Source organism: Dasypus novemcinctus, chromosome 21 (assembly GCF_030445035.2).
Source record: "Dasypus novemcinctus isolate mDasNov1 chromosome 21, mDasNov1.1.hap2, whole genome shotgun sequence".
Classification (NCBI taxonomy): Eukaryota; Metazoa; Chordata; class Mammalia; order Cingulata; family Dasypodidae; genus Dasypus; species Dasypus novemcinctus.
In genome coordinates, this window is record NC_080693.1 from 24,340,876 (window position 1) to 24,354,904 (window position 14,029).

The 14,029-nt window shown below is 42.8% G+C and overlaps 1 protein-coding gene and 1 non-coding gene across 8 annotated transcripts in view; both read left to right on the forward strand.

The window, feature by feature from the left end:
* MYH10 (myosin heavy chain 10) overlaps positions 1–14,029 on the forward strand; it is a 153,824-nt gene that overhangs the window by 49,233 nt on the left and 90,562 nt on the right. For 4 of the 7 annotated variants that reach the window (XM_058283501.1, XM_058283500.2, XM_071210319.1 and 1 more), the window contains exons 5-7: positions 1,704–1,806; positions 2,426–2,455; positions 9,351–9,443. In XM_058283501.1, coding sequence (XP_058139484.1) covers positions 1,704–1,806; positions 2,426–2,455; positions 9,351–9,443 — 226 coding nt within the window. The remainder of the gene's footprint in view (positions 1–1,703; positions 1,807–2,425; positions 2,456–9,350; positions 9,444–14,029) is intronic. The other 3 variants (XM_058283502.2, XM_071210320.1, XM_071210322.1) reach the window with 1 other exon arrangement.
* Positions 6,607–6,713, forward strand: LOC111759266 (U6 spliceosomal RNA). The gene has a single exon (XR_002793320.1). It is a non-coding gene; the product is annotated as a U6 spliceosomal RNA (small nuclear RNA).

The window sequence follows — 14,029 nt, forward strand, 5'->3', positions numbered from 1 at the left end:
GTGGTTAATAAGTGTAATGTAGAGAATATTTTTGTAAGTGGGTGATATATAGAATCAACTCTTAGAGAGAGAAAAGATTTAACCCAATTTCTACATTTTAAATAGGAATATCAAGGCCCAGAGAAGATAATTTTCCTTTTTCAAGCCTGTACAAATAGTCAATAGAACCCCTTTCCCCAAACCCCCTGCAGTTGAGATTGTAGGTATATGGGTGCAGGGAGTTAGGAAGGTAATTCAACTAGTAAACCTGCTTAGGAATTTAAGTTGTGGACATTTCAGGTAGTACAGTTCTAAGGAATGGTCAGGATTTGTTACAAAAAATTTCAAGCCTTAGATAAAACAGGCTTAGATTCAGCAATGGATAGGTAGTTGGTAATGTATATTAATATCATTTTTTAGTTTCTGTGTTGCTGTGTTGTTGTTTTTTTAAGAAAAATCCATATATTACAAATTAGATTTTAATACAAGTAGATTATTTTATTAGTTTTAAAGGTAGGTTTCTTTAAGGAATATTAAGAATTTGAGCAGAGAGGTGTATACCTAGCCACTCACCCAAATTTCAGAATGATTAAGGAGTAGAAATAAAAAACCACCTCTGAAACCTGCTAGCCTCGTTTGTAAATATCGTCTCATATAAAGTGATGGCATTCGTTCCAGTGTTTGTAGTGTTCATTCATTTTCTCAACAAACTTCTGTGCTGGTTCTATGTGAGACACTGCAGGGTTATGTAGGTTTAAAAAGGAGAAAAACACCGCGAATAAACACAAGCACGTGCTCGTGGGCTGTGGTCCACGGTGGGCGTGCAGTGCCCATGGGTGCCGGCGCAGCCAGCGAGGTGCGCAGAAGGTACAGCCCTGTGTGGAGGGGAGAGCCACCACGTGCCTGGCTGGAGGTTTGATCCGAGAAGGCTTTCAGTGGCTTTGAAGATGAATGTCAGTAACCAGCAGGCATCTCAGTGTTCAGTTTCTTCAGATTAAATTATCTTAATTTGGTTGGTTTTGAATTTCCTAATAAATTTTATTTCTCTGGCAGAACCCCCTACCCTCAAAGGGGAAACAGGGAAACGGACTTGGCCCCAGTGGTTAGGGCGTCCGTCTACCACATGGGAGGTCCGCGGTTCAAACCCCGGGCCTCCTTGACCCGTGTGGAGCTGGCCATGCGCAGTGCTGATGCGCGCAAGGAGTGCCCTGCCACGCAGGGGTGTCCCCCGCATAGGGGAGCCCCACGCGCAAGGAGTGCGCCCCGTAAGGAGAGCTGCCCAGCGTGAAAGAAAGTGCAGCCTGCCGAGGAATGACACCGCCCACACTTCTCATGCCACTGACGACAACAGAAGCGGACAAAGAAACAAGACGCAGCCAATAGACACAGAGAACAGACAACCGGGGGAGGGGGGAATTAAATAAATAAATCTTTAAAAAAAAAAACAAAAACAAAGGGGAAACAAACATCCTGAGCATTTTCCTGAATCCTCTTAATGGCATCTACCAAGAAATATGTGGGCTTTTATTGTCCCTTTGAAAAAAAAAACCTCTTTATTTTCTAACTGCTACAGCTTGTTTTTCCTCCTCCTTTCCCATCTCTCTTTGTTTTCTACCAACTCACTTTTTACGTTCTTTCTTCCATATTCGGTATAACTATCAGTGATAATTTTGGAACTTATGTGATATGCTTTCTTTGAAGTAGACTGTTGGTCTTTCTTTCAGGGGTGAATCAGGTGCTGGGAAGACAGAAAATACAAAGAAAGTCATTCAGTACCTTGCTCACGTTGCTTCTTCACATAAAGGAAGAAAGGACCATAATATTCCTGTAAGTTTATGTGTTTCATTGTGGTTTTTGAAATCCTAGTTTATTCTTTCACAGTTTCAGAAACAAGAATAAGGAAGCACACTTAACTTGGTGCACTTGCTGAAATGGCGCTCCCTCCTCTTCACTTCCCACCCAGCAGCTCTTTGTCCACTCAAGGGGAATCAGGTATAAGGAAATTGCCCCCAAGCAGTTACTGCTTACCTGGCAAACTGCAATTACGGTTCTGACTCGAAGCCCAATTTCTTCCAGAGATTTGGTGAGAACTGTTAAAAACTCTCGAGTGGTGCTTAGGAAGACTTGTCTCATTTTCCCCCAAAAGCAGGGCCTCATTCTCTGTTAGCAGCGCTTCCTGAACTGTGAGCTGCAGGCTGTTGCTGCCCAGAGACCTTGAGGGGAGGGTTAGAAACGCGGGAAGAGGTGCTGGGGGAAAAGAGCTAAGAATCTAAGTGGGAGGGAGCCTTCATCTGTACCTCTGCAGAGTGACAGGTAGCTCAGCCTGCGAGGATGCCAGCCAGACCCGCTTGCACGGTTCTAAACTGCGTTTTGACTTGAAAGGGCTTACTGCTAGGGAAAGACCCAAACGTGCTAACATTTGCATTTGTCTGTTTGTAACAAACAGCAGGAATCGCCTAAACCAGTGAAACATCAGGCAAGTGCTTTTCTTTCTGCTTGTCAGCCTTGTGTGTTTGCACTAATTTCTGTCTCTAGGTTGAGTCTCTGTTCAAAACAAATACTTTGAGTTTTGAATGAAATCTATTATGAAAAAAATAGTTTTGAAAATTTATTGCTTTAGAGACTTATTTCATGACAAAAAGCATGCCATTTTGCTTTACATTTGTCTTGTAGATAAAGTTAAGTGTTTTAATGTTTATTTGCCCTTTTATCTTCAGATTGCATGTTTATGAAACCTGTAAAGTTATGGTTTCATATACTGAATACTATGTGGGATCATTTTACTACTGCTTAATACTTTGTGTGCCATACATTGAAATTTGAATTTGGGGCAGCAACTTTTAAAGTTGTGCCTTTTGGGTTAAATTCCTCATCTGTTAAAATTTTGTGGCTTTGTATAGTTTATGCCTGTGTTTTAACCCACTGTATTCAATACATAAACTTAGGATTTTCTTTATCATGGGTGAGTCGTGGGGCAGAGCTTTTCTTCCTATTTACCTAACGCCACAAGCATAGCAAGGAGGCCGTGGGCCTAACACGACCTCCACCTGGGCAGGAGGGCAGCCCTGAGCCAGGCTCCTTGGAGAGAATGAGGCATCAACACTTGAGCTTAATCCTTTCCCTCACCTTGAACAGTTTTGTCTTCCACAAGCATAGAGAGAGAAAGCACATGTAAAGTAAGAAGCATAGCACTGAATTATGGGAAAAATCTGTTCTAAAGCTCATAAATATCCTGAGGAATTGTCAGAGATAGAAAGAGTTTCAGAAAGATTCTCAAGAAATTCTCAGGCACCAAAGCTGTAGCATACCTTGAAGGCCTGGGATATTTGTTCCTTCAGCCGCAGACCAGACCAGTGTTGCAAAATGGGAGGGTCGCTGAAATAATGGACTATCCTAACGATACAGGATACGTAAAGGCGCTTCTTTTTGCTGATTAAAGAACATCTGGACCAGATACTGGCTTTTCTTTGTGGTTCAAAGGTACATGCTAAATGAACTTTTAATATATAATCAGATCATTAGTGAAAAAGTGTTAAATAATTGATGTGCAGGTTTAGGTTTTCCAAATCCTCAGTGGAAGACATAAATCATCACCATTAACATTTTATTTGACTGTCATTTTAAACTACAGAGTGGATCCCTGCTGTGTGAGAGTAGCATGCTACCCCCAGACTTTACTTTGGGTCCCATCCATCCCCGGGAAGCTAGTTCTCTCCAAAAGGCACAGCTTCCCGGGCTGTGCTGTGCTCTCGCTGATGTGCATGGCTTGCTGGCATGTGTTCCGTGGACATGCTCTCTTTAATGTTGCTGTTCCCAGTTTTATTTCAGTAGTGTTCAGGTGAAGTAGTGGCTGTGCTTATGTTTCTAGAAACATCTGGAGGGTGCTGTTTCTCAGCTTTTCTTCCCCAGCACACCTGAGAATGTGCAACATTCACCAGTGTGGCGGGGAATGGGTCTTGTCGAGGAACCCCCTCCCCCCTCCTGGTGTGCCCCGACTCTGATGTCCTCATTCCATTTGGGGGTGACTGCCTTACAATAATAGTTATAATGTTGAAAGTCTGTGCTTTGGCATTTGGTATAATCACCGAGTTGTGCATTCATCACTTGAATCAATACTAGAACATTTTCATTATTCAAAAAAAAAAGGCTGTGCTTTGCAAGTTTTTTAGTCAGTGTTTCTTTTGGTTGATATAACTGGTTTCTGAATTTTCATTGAACTCTTCAGACAAAACTTGCTCAGGGACCCAGGAGCCATTTGTATAAGTTTCTAGCGTTTCAGCAAAAGTTTTATAAAAAGGCATTTCTGGGCTCCTGATTCCACCAGTTATTTATTTTCTATTTGCTCATTCTTTTTTTTTTTCTAACTGCTGTATTAAGGTAAAATTCACATTACCATGCAATTAAGCCATTTAAAGTATATAATTCGGTGGTTTTTGGTATATTCATAGTTTTGCAACCATCACCACAATCAATTTTACAACATTTTCATCACCCCAGAAAGAAACGCTGTATCTGTGGACAGTCGCTGCACTCCTCCTGCCCCCAGCCTTAGCAGCCACTAGTCTACTCTCTGTTTCTATGAATTTGCCTGTTCTGGACATTTCATATAAATGGAACCAGACAATATGCAGTCTTTTGTGACTGACTTTTTTCGGTTTGTTTAATGTGTTAAAGATTCATCCATATTGCAGAATGTATCAGTACTTCACTCCTTTTTATGGGTAAATAATATCCCATAGCATGGTTATATCATATTTTGTTATCCGTTCATCTGGTGATGGACATTTGGGTTGTTTCCACTTTTTAGCTGTTGTGACTAATGCTGCTATGAGCATTCATGTGCAGGTTTTTCCGTAGACATGTATTTTCAATTCTCTTGGATGTAACCTTGGAGCGGAATTGCTGGATCATATGGTAACTCACGTTTAGCCTTTTGAGCAATCTCTGAACTGCTTCCCAAGGCTGCAGCACCATTTTGCATTCCCACCTGACATGTAAGCGGTTCCTGGTTCTCCACATCCTCACCTGCCTATGAAGCAGTCCATCTTCACTTTCATCTTTAAAAATCAGTCTTCAGAATGAAAGTGTAGAACAAATACAAGGAAAACCAATTTTCAAATGAAAGCCACGGTTTTTAAGAAGCCAACTTTAAATGAACATTTTACCTATGAACTTTTTTTTTTTTTTAAAGATTTATTTATTATTTCTCTCCCCTTGCCCCCACCCCACCCCAGTTGTCTGTTCTCTGTGTCTATTTGCTGCATCTTCTTTGTCTGCTTCGGTTGTTGTCAGTGGCACGGGAATCTGTGTTTCTTCTGGTTGCATCATCTTGTTGTGTCAGCTCTCCTTGTGTGCGGTGCCATTCCTGGGCAGGCTGAACTTTCTTTCGCGCTGGGCCTTACACGCATCAGCACTGCACATGGGCCAGCTCCACATGGGTCAAAGAGGCCCGGGGTTTGAACCGCGGACCTCCCATGTGGTAGACAGACACCCTATCCACTGGGCCAAGTCCACCACCCACCTATGAACTTTTGATGTCCTATTTATAACAAAATTAAAAGTTTTTATTTGGCTTGTTCCTCTAGTATCCTCTAACCAATTGAAGGCCTGACTTCAAGTGCCAGTTTCCCTCATGATGAACAACTCAGTCTAGCACAGCAATCAGTGCCACTCAAAGCCCGAAAACAGTGCAGTTTCCGAGCAGAATTTGAAAATGGCCAACTTCTAAAACTTGACTTTCCCCTGTGAGTGATACTACCCAGCCAGCCCCCTGGCCCCTCTGCTTTTAGGCCACCCTCCTCTAGACAGCAGCTTTGCTCTGCTTTGCTCAGCCTGGTGTAAACTGACTTGAACCAAGACAAAAAGGTGATGGCAGGTACAGAAATTAGAGCCTGCCAATTGAGATTGGAGTTCGGTGCTGCCCAGCTCTTGCTTCTCCCTGCTTTTAACCCTCTCTGTGGTCAGTAAGGCACCTAAGGGAAGCAGACTTGGCCCAATGGATAGGGCGTGGCATCCTCCTACCACATGGGAGGTCCAAGGTTCAAACCCTAGGCCTCCTTGACCCGAGTGAGCTGGCCCATGCGCAGTGCTGATGTGCGCAAGGAGTGCCCTGCCACGCAGGGGTGTCCCTCACGTAGAAGAGCCCCACGTGCAAGGAGTGCACCCCATAAGGAGAGCCGCCCAACGCAAAAGAAAGTGCAGTCTGCCCAAGAATGGCACCGCACACACCTAGAGGTGACACAACAAGATGATGCAACAAAAAGAAACACATTCCCAATGCTGCTAATAAGGATAGAAGGGGTCGCAGACGAACACACAGTGAATGGACACAGAGAGCAGACAACTGGGGGGAGGGAGACAGGGAGAGAAATAAATTGGAAAAAAAAAAGTAAGGTGCCTAAGGCTTTGCCCTGCAGGCCTGCAGCGGGATCCCAGCCCTGGCCCCCCACTAACCGAGCTGGAATCTGGAAGAAGTTTACTTTTTAACCATTTCAAACTCATCCTCTACCTATAACATAGCAAGTGTACACCATGTGTGAAATCTATAATAAATGCAAGTGTGATCAGGAAACCTTTAAAGCCTTATATGATGATGCTAAATACCTAGCACTTTAAAAATAAGTTCCAGTGCTCACTTTGGCAGCACAAATACTAAAATTGGAATGATGCAGAGAAGATTAGCATGGCCCCTGTGCAAGAGTGACATGCAGATGGGTGAAGCATTCCATATTTTTCAGTTTTCTTTTTGAAGTAATGAAAATACTCTATTTCGTGGTGATGTGTGTACAATTCTGTGATTATATTAAAACCGATTGAATGTACATTGTGGGTAGTTTGGATGGTATATGAAATATCTCAATAAAATAGCAAGTTCCATAGATAACTCTGCTTTACCACCTTCCTGAATAACATTTCTCGTTGATATATAGAAATGGAAACAAGGGACATTGTCCAATCCAGTCCTGGCTGGAAAGAGTTAATTTAAACTCCCGAGTCACCGCCCCATGGTGGTTAATAATTGGCTTGATAATTTGGTTGAGAGATGTCAGCACCATTGATCTAAATGTGAAATTGCTCGAAAAAGAAATGGTCATGATGAGTAGTAATTATATAATTTAAGACCATTTTCTGTGTTTTCTAACATCAGCTCTGTCCAGCTTTTTGTGATTCATTTGTGAGCTTCCGCGGCCTTTCCTTGGTCTCACTGTCATCCTTCATCTGGCAGCAGAGACACAGACCGCAGCGTTGTGAGTCTAGTAGCTCCAGAAGCAGGGGCACAGAAGGCCCACGGCTGCTTGGAATTAGGATGGTGACTGTGCCACGCTTGGCTCACATTTAACGCCAGCTTTTGCTCATCACCATCCCTATCCCTCTAGAATGCTTTCTAGAACCCTAAAGAGGTAGGGTTTAGGACGTTCACAGAGCAGCATTTTGTTGTATTCCCTGAGCTCGGTGCAAGGGGTTTAGCCAGCTTCCTTTAAGCAAGAGTTGAGAAAAGAGGTTGAATAAAAAAACTTGACCCAGAGAATCCTTGTAGTCGTATCTAGGGAATATTAAAAATGGGGTTGCTTTATTTATTTGCTTTACCTCCAAGTTCGAAAAACATTTTAAAGGTGGATTATCATTTAAAGTATTTTGCTTGACTTGACAGGATAGTAGGTAATGAGAAGGAATCTGTGTTCCAGTACCTTGATCTACCACTAGATATTTAGTCTAAAGGTAATGCCCCCGCTTACCAGAAGCTCAGTGTTTATCTGGCGGTTTCCACCTTCTGATCACACCGATTGAATTTAGGAAAAGGCCCAGGCCATTGTGGCAAAGGCAGTGCACCAAAGCCATTGCGTTCTGTTTCTAAGCAAACAGTGAGCTTGTTTGTTTAAAGCACAGTCCTAATAAACTGCCTTATCTGGACCTGTAACCCGGCTGTGTGCACTGCCGATGGTTTGAAGGTGGGCAGGAGGCGGCCTTGGCACCGAGGGAATCGACCCTCCCCAAGGCCAGAGGGAGGACATCCCGACGCAGGGTGGCCACTGGCATTCTCTGCGACAGCTCCAGCCAGGCCAGTTTGGGTTACCACATTTAAGAAATCTGGGCAGCATGCAGTGTTTTAGAAAGATCCGTGTTAGAAATGTACTTCGAGGTCAACGAACTGAGAGATTTCACTGTGTAGGGAGTTGAATGCCAAGAAAGTGAGAGGCTGCAAAAAGTCACATCACTCAGTCTTAATAGTTCCTGTTGGTGACTGGTTTTGGTTGGACATAATTGTCGTGGAGATGTGTGGCAATCTGGATAATACTAGATAAGCAACTCTAGGGTAGGCTATACGGGCCGGTGGTGCCTGGGGGAGGCTTCTCCACCCTTCCTACTGAACGAAGGAGTCCAAACCAGGCTGTAGTGCCCGGATTGTGTGTCAAGCCTGGGATCATTTCCGTTTCTGGGTTTAGTGATGGTACAGTATAGCACGTAGCAATGGCCACTCATCTTTAATCTAATGTGGGGTTCCTTCTGTTCTTTTTTCTTTTTTTTTTTTTTTTTGCTTAGAGAATCCCATTTGCTAGCATTTTTGTTGATTTGATTTAGGTCTGAAATGCTGTGGGTATTTTAAATATAAGGGTAAGATTGGTGTTTGGAAAAAAGCAGATTCATTTAAGTGAAAAAATCTAATTCTGATGTTACATTCCAGGAAGGCCACAAAGCTGTCTAGTGTCTAGCTTCTCTGTGGTGACTCATGGTTAAGGCACATGTTAATGTACTTATATCTTTCATTTGTGAATCTGTTTTATAGCTTAGTTTGTACATGAGTAAAGACATTGGCAAAGCATACATTAACCAGCATACATTAATTTAGTCTTCTAAATTTGAACAAGAAGTTAGTAGTGTCATCTTTATCGTCCTCTGAAAGTAGAGATGAGAACATCTGTCTGGGTGAAAACACATGGAAAAATGAAATTCCTGTGCTCATGCAAGCAGTAATTATTAGAATTAGCTGTCTTGGATCTCTGAAACAAGACAGAGTAAAATAACAGAAGTAGAAGTATTAATATGTTCATAATCGAGGCGTCATGCTAAATTTCATTTCATTTTCAAAATTCTCTACCTAATTCTTGTATTCCTGTCTATCCTTGGACTGATCTTTACTGTTCAAGGGGACTTTCTCTTCTCCTTGTGATCACTTTATACATATATATATTTTTTTCCTTTAGCAGAACCCATTATTATAAGAAATAAGCCAACATAGGCTGCGGTGTGGCAAACAGAATGAAAGAACTGAGGAAGTTGAGGCAGGTTTTCCCCCCTTGAGAACTGGAGTAAAGACATTACATTAATATTTCTGCTTTTATTTGTGTGTGTGTACGTGTCCTGTCTTTTAGGGGGAACTTGAACGGCAGCTTTTGCAAGCAAATCCAATTCTGGAATCCTTTGGAAATGCAAAGACTGTGAAAAATGATAACTCATCTCGTTTTGTAAGTTTAAAAGCACCCGAAATTTTAAATTCCTCAGATTTCTAGGTAGATGTCTACTGTGATTAAGCAATTCATTCCCTTTCTTTTCTGGATTTTAAGGAGAGGCCAGCAGGTGTAGTGAAAAAAAAAGTAATTTTAATAATATGTTTTATTGTATGTAAATATATAATTCTCTCTTATTATGTATAGGTGTGTAATATAATCTCTCTGAGCTTATTTCTTAGTCTTTGGGGGTAATAAAGATCCCTGTGCTGTGGATTGACATGGAGATCAGGCGAGGCACATGTTGAACAGTTAGCCCTGTGCGAGGCATAGGAAATGCACTACAAATATTTCCTATAATGATAACATATTTGAGTGAAGAGAGCATTGAGGGAGGGAGAGAAACATGATATTAGAAGAAAAAAAGAGCCAGAAAGACAGAATGGCCTGTGTAGTTGTGAGGTTGGTATTAGCTGTAGTTAATTGTCCTTTTCATACCTTGCTGTTTCTCTGTGATATGGATTTCGGAATAATTTGTCACTACTGCTACTTCTCTTTAAAAATTCTTCTCAGCCATTCAGCTGTTCTTTGAGTTCATTGATGTTTGAGTTCATTGAGAGCTTTACGTTCTCACTCAGTTTGACCAGCTATGATCCTAGGTGATATCCAGGCCAATATAACTTTAATTTTTTAAGGAATTGTAGGTTTTTCCTCCCTCCCCTGATATTTGAAGTATTGGTAAAAGGCAAGAAGGCCAGAATAAAGAGAATTCAATTCCACCAATTCCTTGATGGATAATTTCTGGGAACCTTGTTTTATTGGGGCACAACTTTTTCTCTTTCTTTTTTTAACCAATCAGTTTTATTGGTATTTATTAATAAATCCATCCTAAGTGTACAGTCATTGGTATTTGGTGTCATCACATATTTGTGCATCCATCACTTCAGTCATTCTTAGAGCAATTTCATTATTCCAATAATAATAAAAAACAAAAAGTGAACAAAAATCCCCTCGCAGTCTCCCTATGCTTCCCCTGCCATACATAGCTGCTGTTTTTACTTCTCTCTAGTATACTTGTATTTATATTTTGTAAAAACAGTCTTATATATGCAATATCACCCATATTCTTGTTTTACATGAGGTTTTCCTGTCATCTACAATACCGTTGTACAGTTTTTAGTTTTCCTTCTAGTAAACTTTCTTTTTTCGCCTGGGAGTGTGAAGTCGTGCCATGTGTGTTCCTTTTCTGATGGCGTGGGTTCTGCGAGTGGTGAACGGGGCCAGGCCAGGATCTCAGGAGACCCTCGGGGAAATTTAAGTGCAAGAGGCTTTCCAAGCTATGGAAGAAAGAGGAACCTATTTGCTTGGAGTACTGTTTATGCCTAGTGAGATAAAATGTGAAGATTCACTTAAGTTCCCTTCGTAATTCTTTTAGCCTTTTTATGTGCAGAGTAGGACAGCAGGCGTGCCTCTGTCAGTGGGGAACATGCCTGTGACTTTTGGAAACTGAGCTGCTCCTAGATCAGCAGCCGTGAGCCGGAGTCACAGCTAAATCTCCAGCTCTCCTCCTGGAAGCCCTGTGTTTAGTGGCCGGGTCACGGGGCAGAGGGAGCAGTGAGCTACCAGCTTTGGTATGTGACTCTCCGTGAAGCGTTTCAAGGACCTCTTAATGGAAAATGCCCTGTTTTACCACATTAATCAACTCGGTCCTAACGTTTTACCCCCTAAAACACATTCTCGATTCTGGAGAAGCAGTCTCGTGGCCATTGAGCTCAGTTTTGCATGGAAGTGTCAGTTGCTGCTCGGCAGTCCCCTGTCACTGGTGAATAATGCGGTGACTTCCTGAGTGGTAAGGATCCATCTACCTGCCAGGATATGTTTCCACTCATTATTGTTGTGTTTGGGACAGACCAAAGTACAGTTCTGTGTTGTCTGTTTTTGCATAACAGAGTTTCCTAAAACCTAGTGGCTTAAAACACTTACCATCTAGTTCTGTGTGCCAGGAACTCGGGAGCAGCTGAGCCGGGCGGGCCAGGCTCAGGGGCCGGGAGGGTGTGAAGACGTGGCTGGCCTGGGCTGCGGTGTCCCTCCCGGGCCTCTCCGGGGGGCACCTGCCTGTCCTCAGGCTGCTATGGCTTCCCCCAGAGCAAGTGATCCAAGAGAGTGGGGCGGCAGGCACATGGGGTCATTTATGACCCTGCCTGGGAAGTCCCCTGCCATCCCCTTGTTGTAGTCTGTTGCTCACACAGACCAACCCCGATACAGTGTGGGAAGGGTTAGAAAGTACCCAGTGCAGCTAATTTTTTGTTATATTTTCTCTCATTTTGAATTATTCTGCAGCTCAACTAATCACTTTCTAAGCACCTACACTTGCCAGGTATTCTATTACTTACTTGATACCTCCTTTTGGATGACTGATAGACTTAATATATTCCTAGAGAGTTTTTTAAATTTTCCTTTCAAAATTTGTTCAAGTTTTATCCCAGTAAAAAGTATCATCAGATCACCTAGTTTCTTAAGCTGAAAACAAAACAGCAAAAACCTAGAAAAGCAAAGCTCCTGGGAATCACCCTTAATTCAACCTTTTCTTCCTCTCCAAGTCAGAGCTTGACTCCTACTGCTTGAGCCTCCAGAACATGTTTGGAATCTGTCTGCCTTTCTCCCTCTCCTGGCCTACCACCCTCGTTGGTCGAAAACTATGAGAAGAGGTTTCCTCCTGCTATTCTGTATTTCAGTGTCCAGTTTGTTTCCTTTTCATAACCTGTGGTTAATTACTTGCTTCTGTAGGGTCTTTCTCTCCTGCTGGAACATAAGTCCTTGAGCCCTAGGGGCCTCGTCTGCCTCGTTAGCCTCTGTCGCCTCAGTTTCCTGCATGGTGCTCATGTGGGGACTTGCTGGTGCCTGCTAACTGCCAGGCCTCTTCTAGGCCCTGGGGACACATCATCAAGCAGAACACAAGCCCTGGCCTTGTAGGGCTCGCCTTTGCGCTGTGCCATGGGGCTCGGGAACAGTACCCCGTGTCCAAGCCCACCGAGCGTGCGTGCCCGGTTTAGAAGCCTGGGTAGATGTGTGGGTGGCAGTGGCCTCGTGGGTAGGCCAGGCCTTGTCTTAGGATTGATTTTGTACATGAGATTAAAAGAGGAATGTGGTGCTTTAAAACAGAATGAGTTGGGCATAAATTAAACTTCATGCTGTCATTTTCTGCAAGCGACAGGCTTCTAGTGAAAGTATTTGAAACTATAAACTCCATAAGCATTGGAATCCGTTCGGTTCCATTTCTCTGATCTGATGTAGATGACTAATTTCCTGAAGGATATCTTTTCTTTCAAAGATGTGAGCATGTGGTTTGTATTAAAGGGGGATTCTTTAGGAGAGTATTACCCTTATGAAAATAATCGTTCACAGTTAGTCCATTTCTCTGTTTATGGAGAAGTAAAATGCATTCCAGATGGAGGAGCTTTATGGAAAATGAATCTCTTGTAATGAAACCTTAAAAACAGGGACTTCCATTGCAAAATGATTGTTTGTAACAGCAGATACATCTTTTCTTGTGCAAATCCTTTTTTTGTTCCTGTACTTTTTTGCACACTGACTTGAGCCAGTTTGGCAATTCCCAGGCACTATGTTCCTTTTCTTAAATAACTAACGACCGACTGTTAGAGCTGAGAAAAGGTTCTGGGTCTCTACTCTCAAGTCCGCCTACGCGATCACCTTGAGAGCAAGTCCCAGTTCTGCCCCCTCGCACAGACGGACCAGCAAGCAGGCCTGAGGACAGATGGTGGGCCGGGGGCAGCCCAGCCCCCTGTGTCTGCTTAGGTCCCCTGGCCAGACCTTTTCCTGAAAGGTTTACTGAGGCAAAAGTGACAGCATCCTGAGGCAGGACACCCTCCATGCCAGCTGCACAAGGAGCCTGGTAGGCGCCGCCCCCCGGCTCTGTTCCTGGCAGGACGTCTTCTCAACAAGCTGCTCACACCTTGCTCACACCAGAGTCGGGGTGTGGGGGTAATAATGCTCCTCGGCCCGTGCATCGTAACGCCACTCGTTTACCTCGGTAGTTTCTGTGTCTATTATACTGACATGACCACTTTCTTCACCAGTGGAAACTCACTTCACTAATTAATTAACACAATCTCTGGTGCTCTTAGGGGAGTAAAATAGCTGGACTTCTTCAAGTAGCCACCCCTGGTACCTGGCCTGGGGATTAAATGCTTATTATACTCCTAGAATGGATTTTCCATTGTAAGCCAAATAGCTGCCTCCAGAGTGGAGATTAAAACAAAACCAGACACTTAATATAGTACAGTATCCTTGCTGAAGTGTCTTAAAGTAAATTACAGAAAGAAATAGGAACCAAACGGATGCCAATTTTGAAGGAATAGAAATTGTAAAACTACATAAGATGATTTTCTTCTTTTTTCCATACTGTATCAAAATATCCAAGTTGTCCTATTGTACCTTTTAAGTGAAATTCTTAATTTATATTTTACCTTAGAAGGAGAGGGAATTATAGTTATCTTGCTGTTTAAAACTCTAGAAATGAATATGTAAGGTCAGTTGTTCATGGATTGGTACACATCAGGTTGGTGGCATCAGAATACGTAACT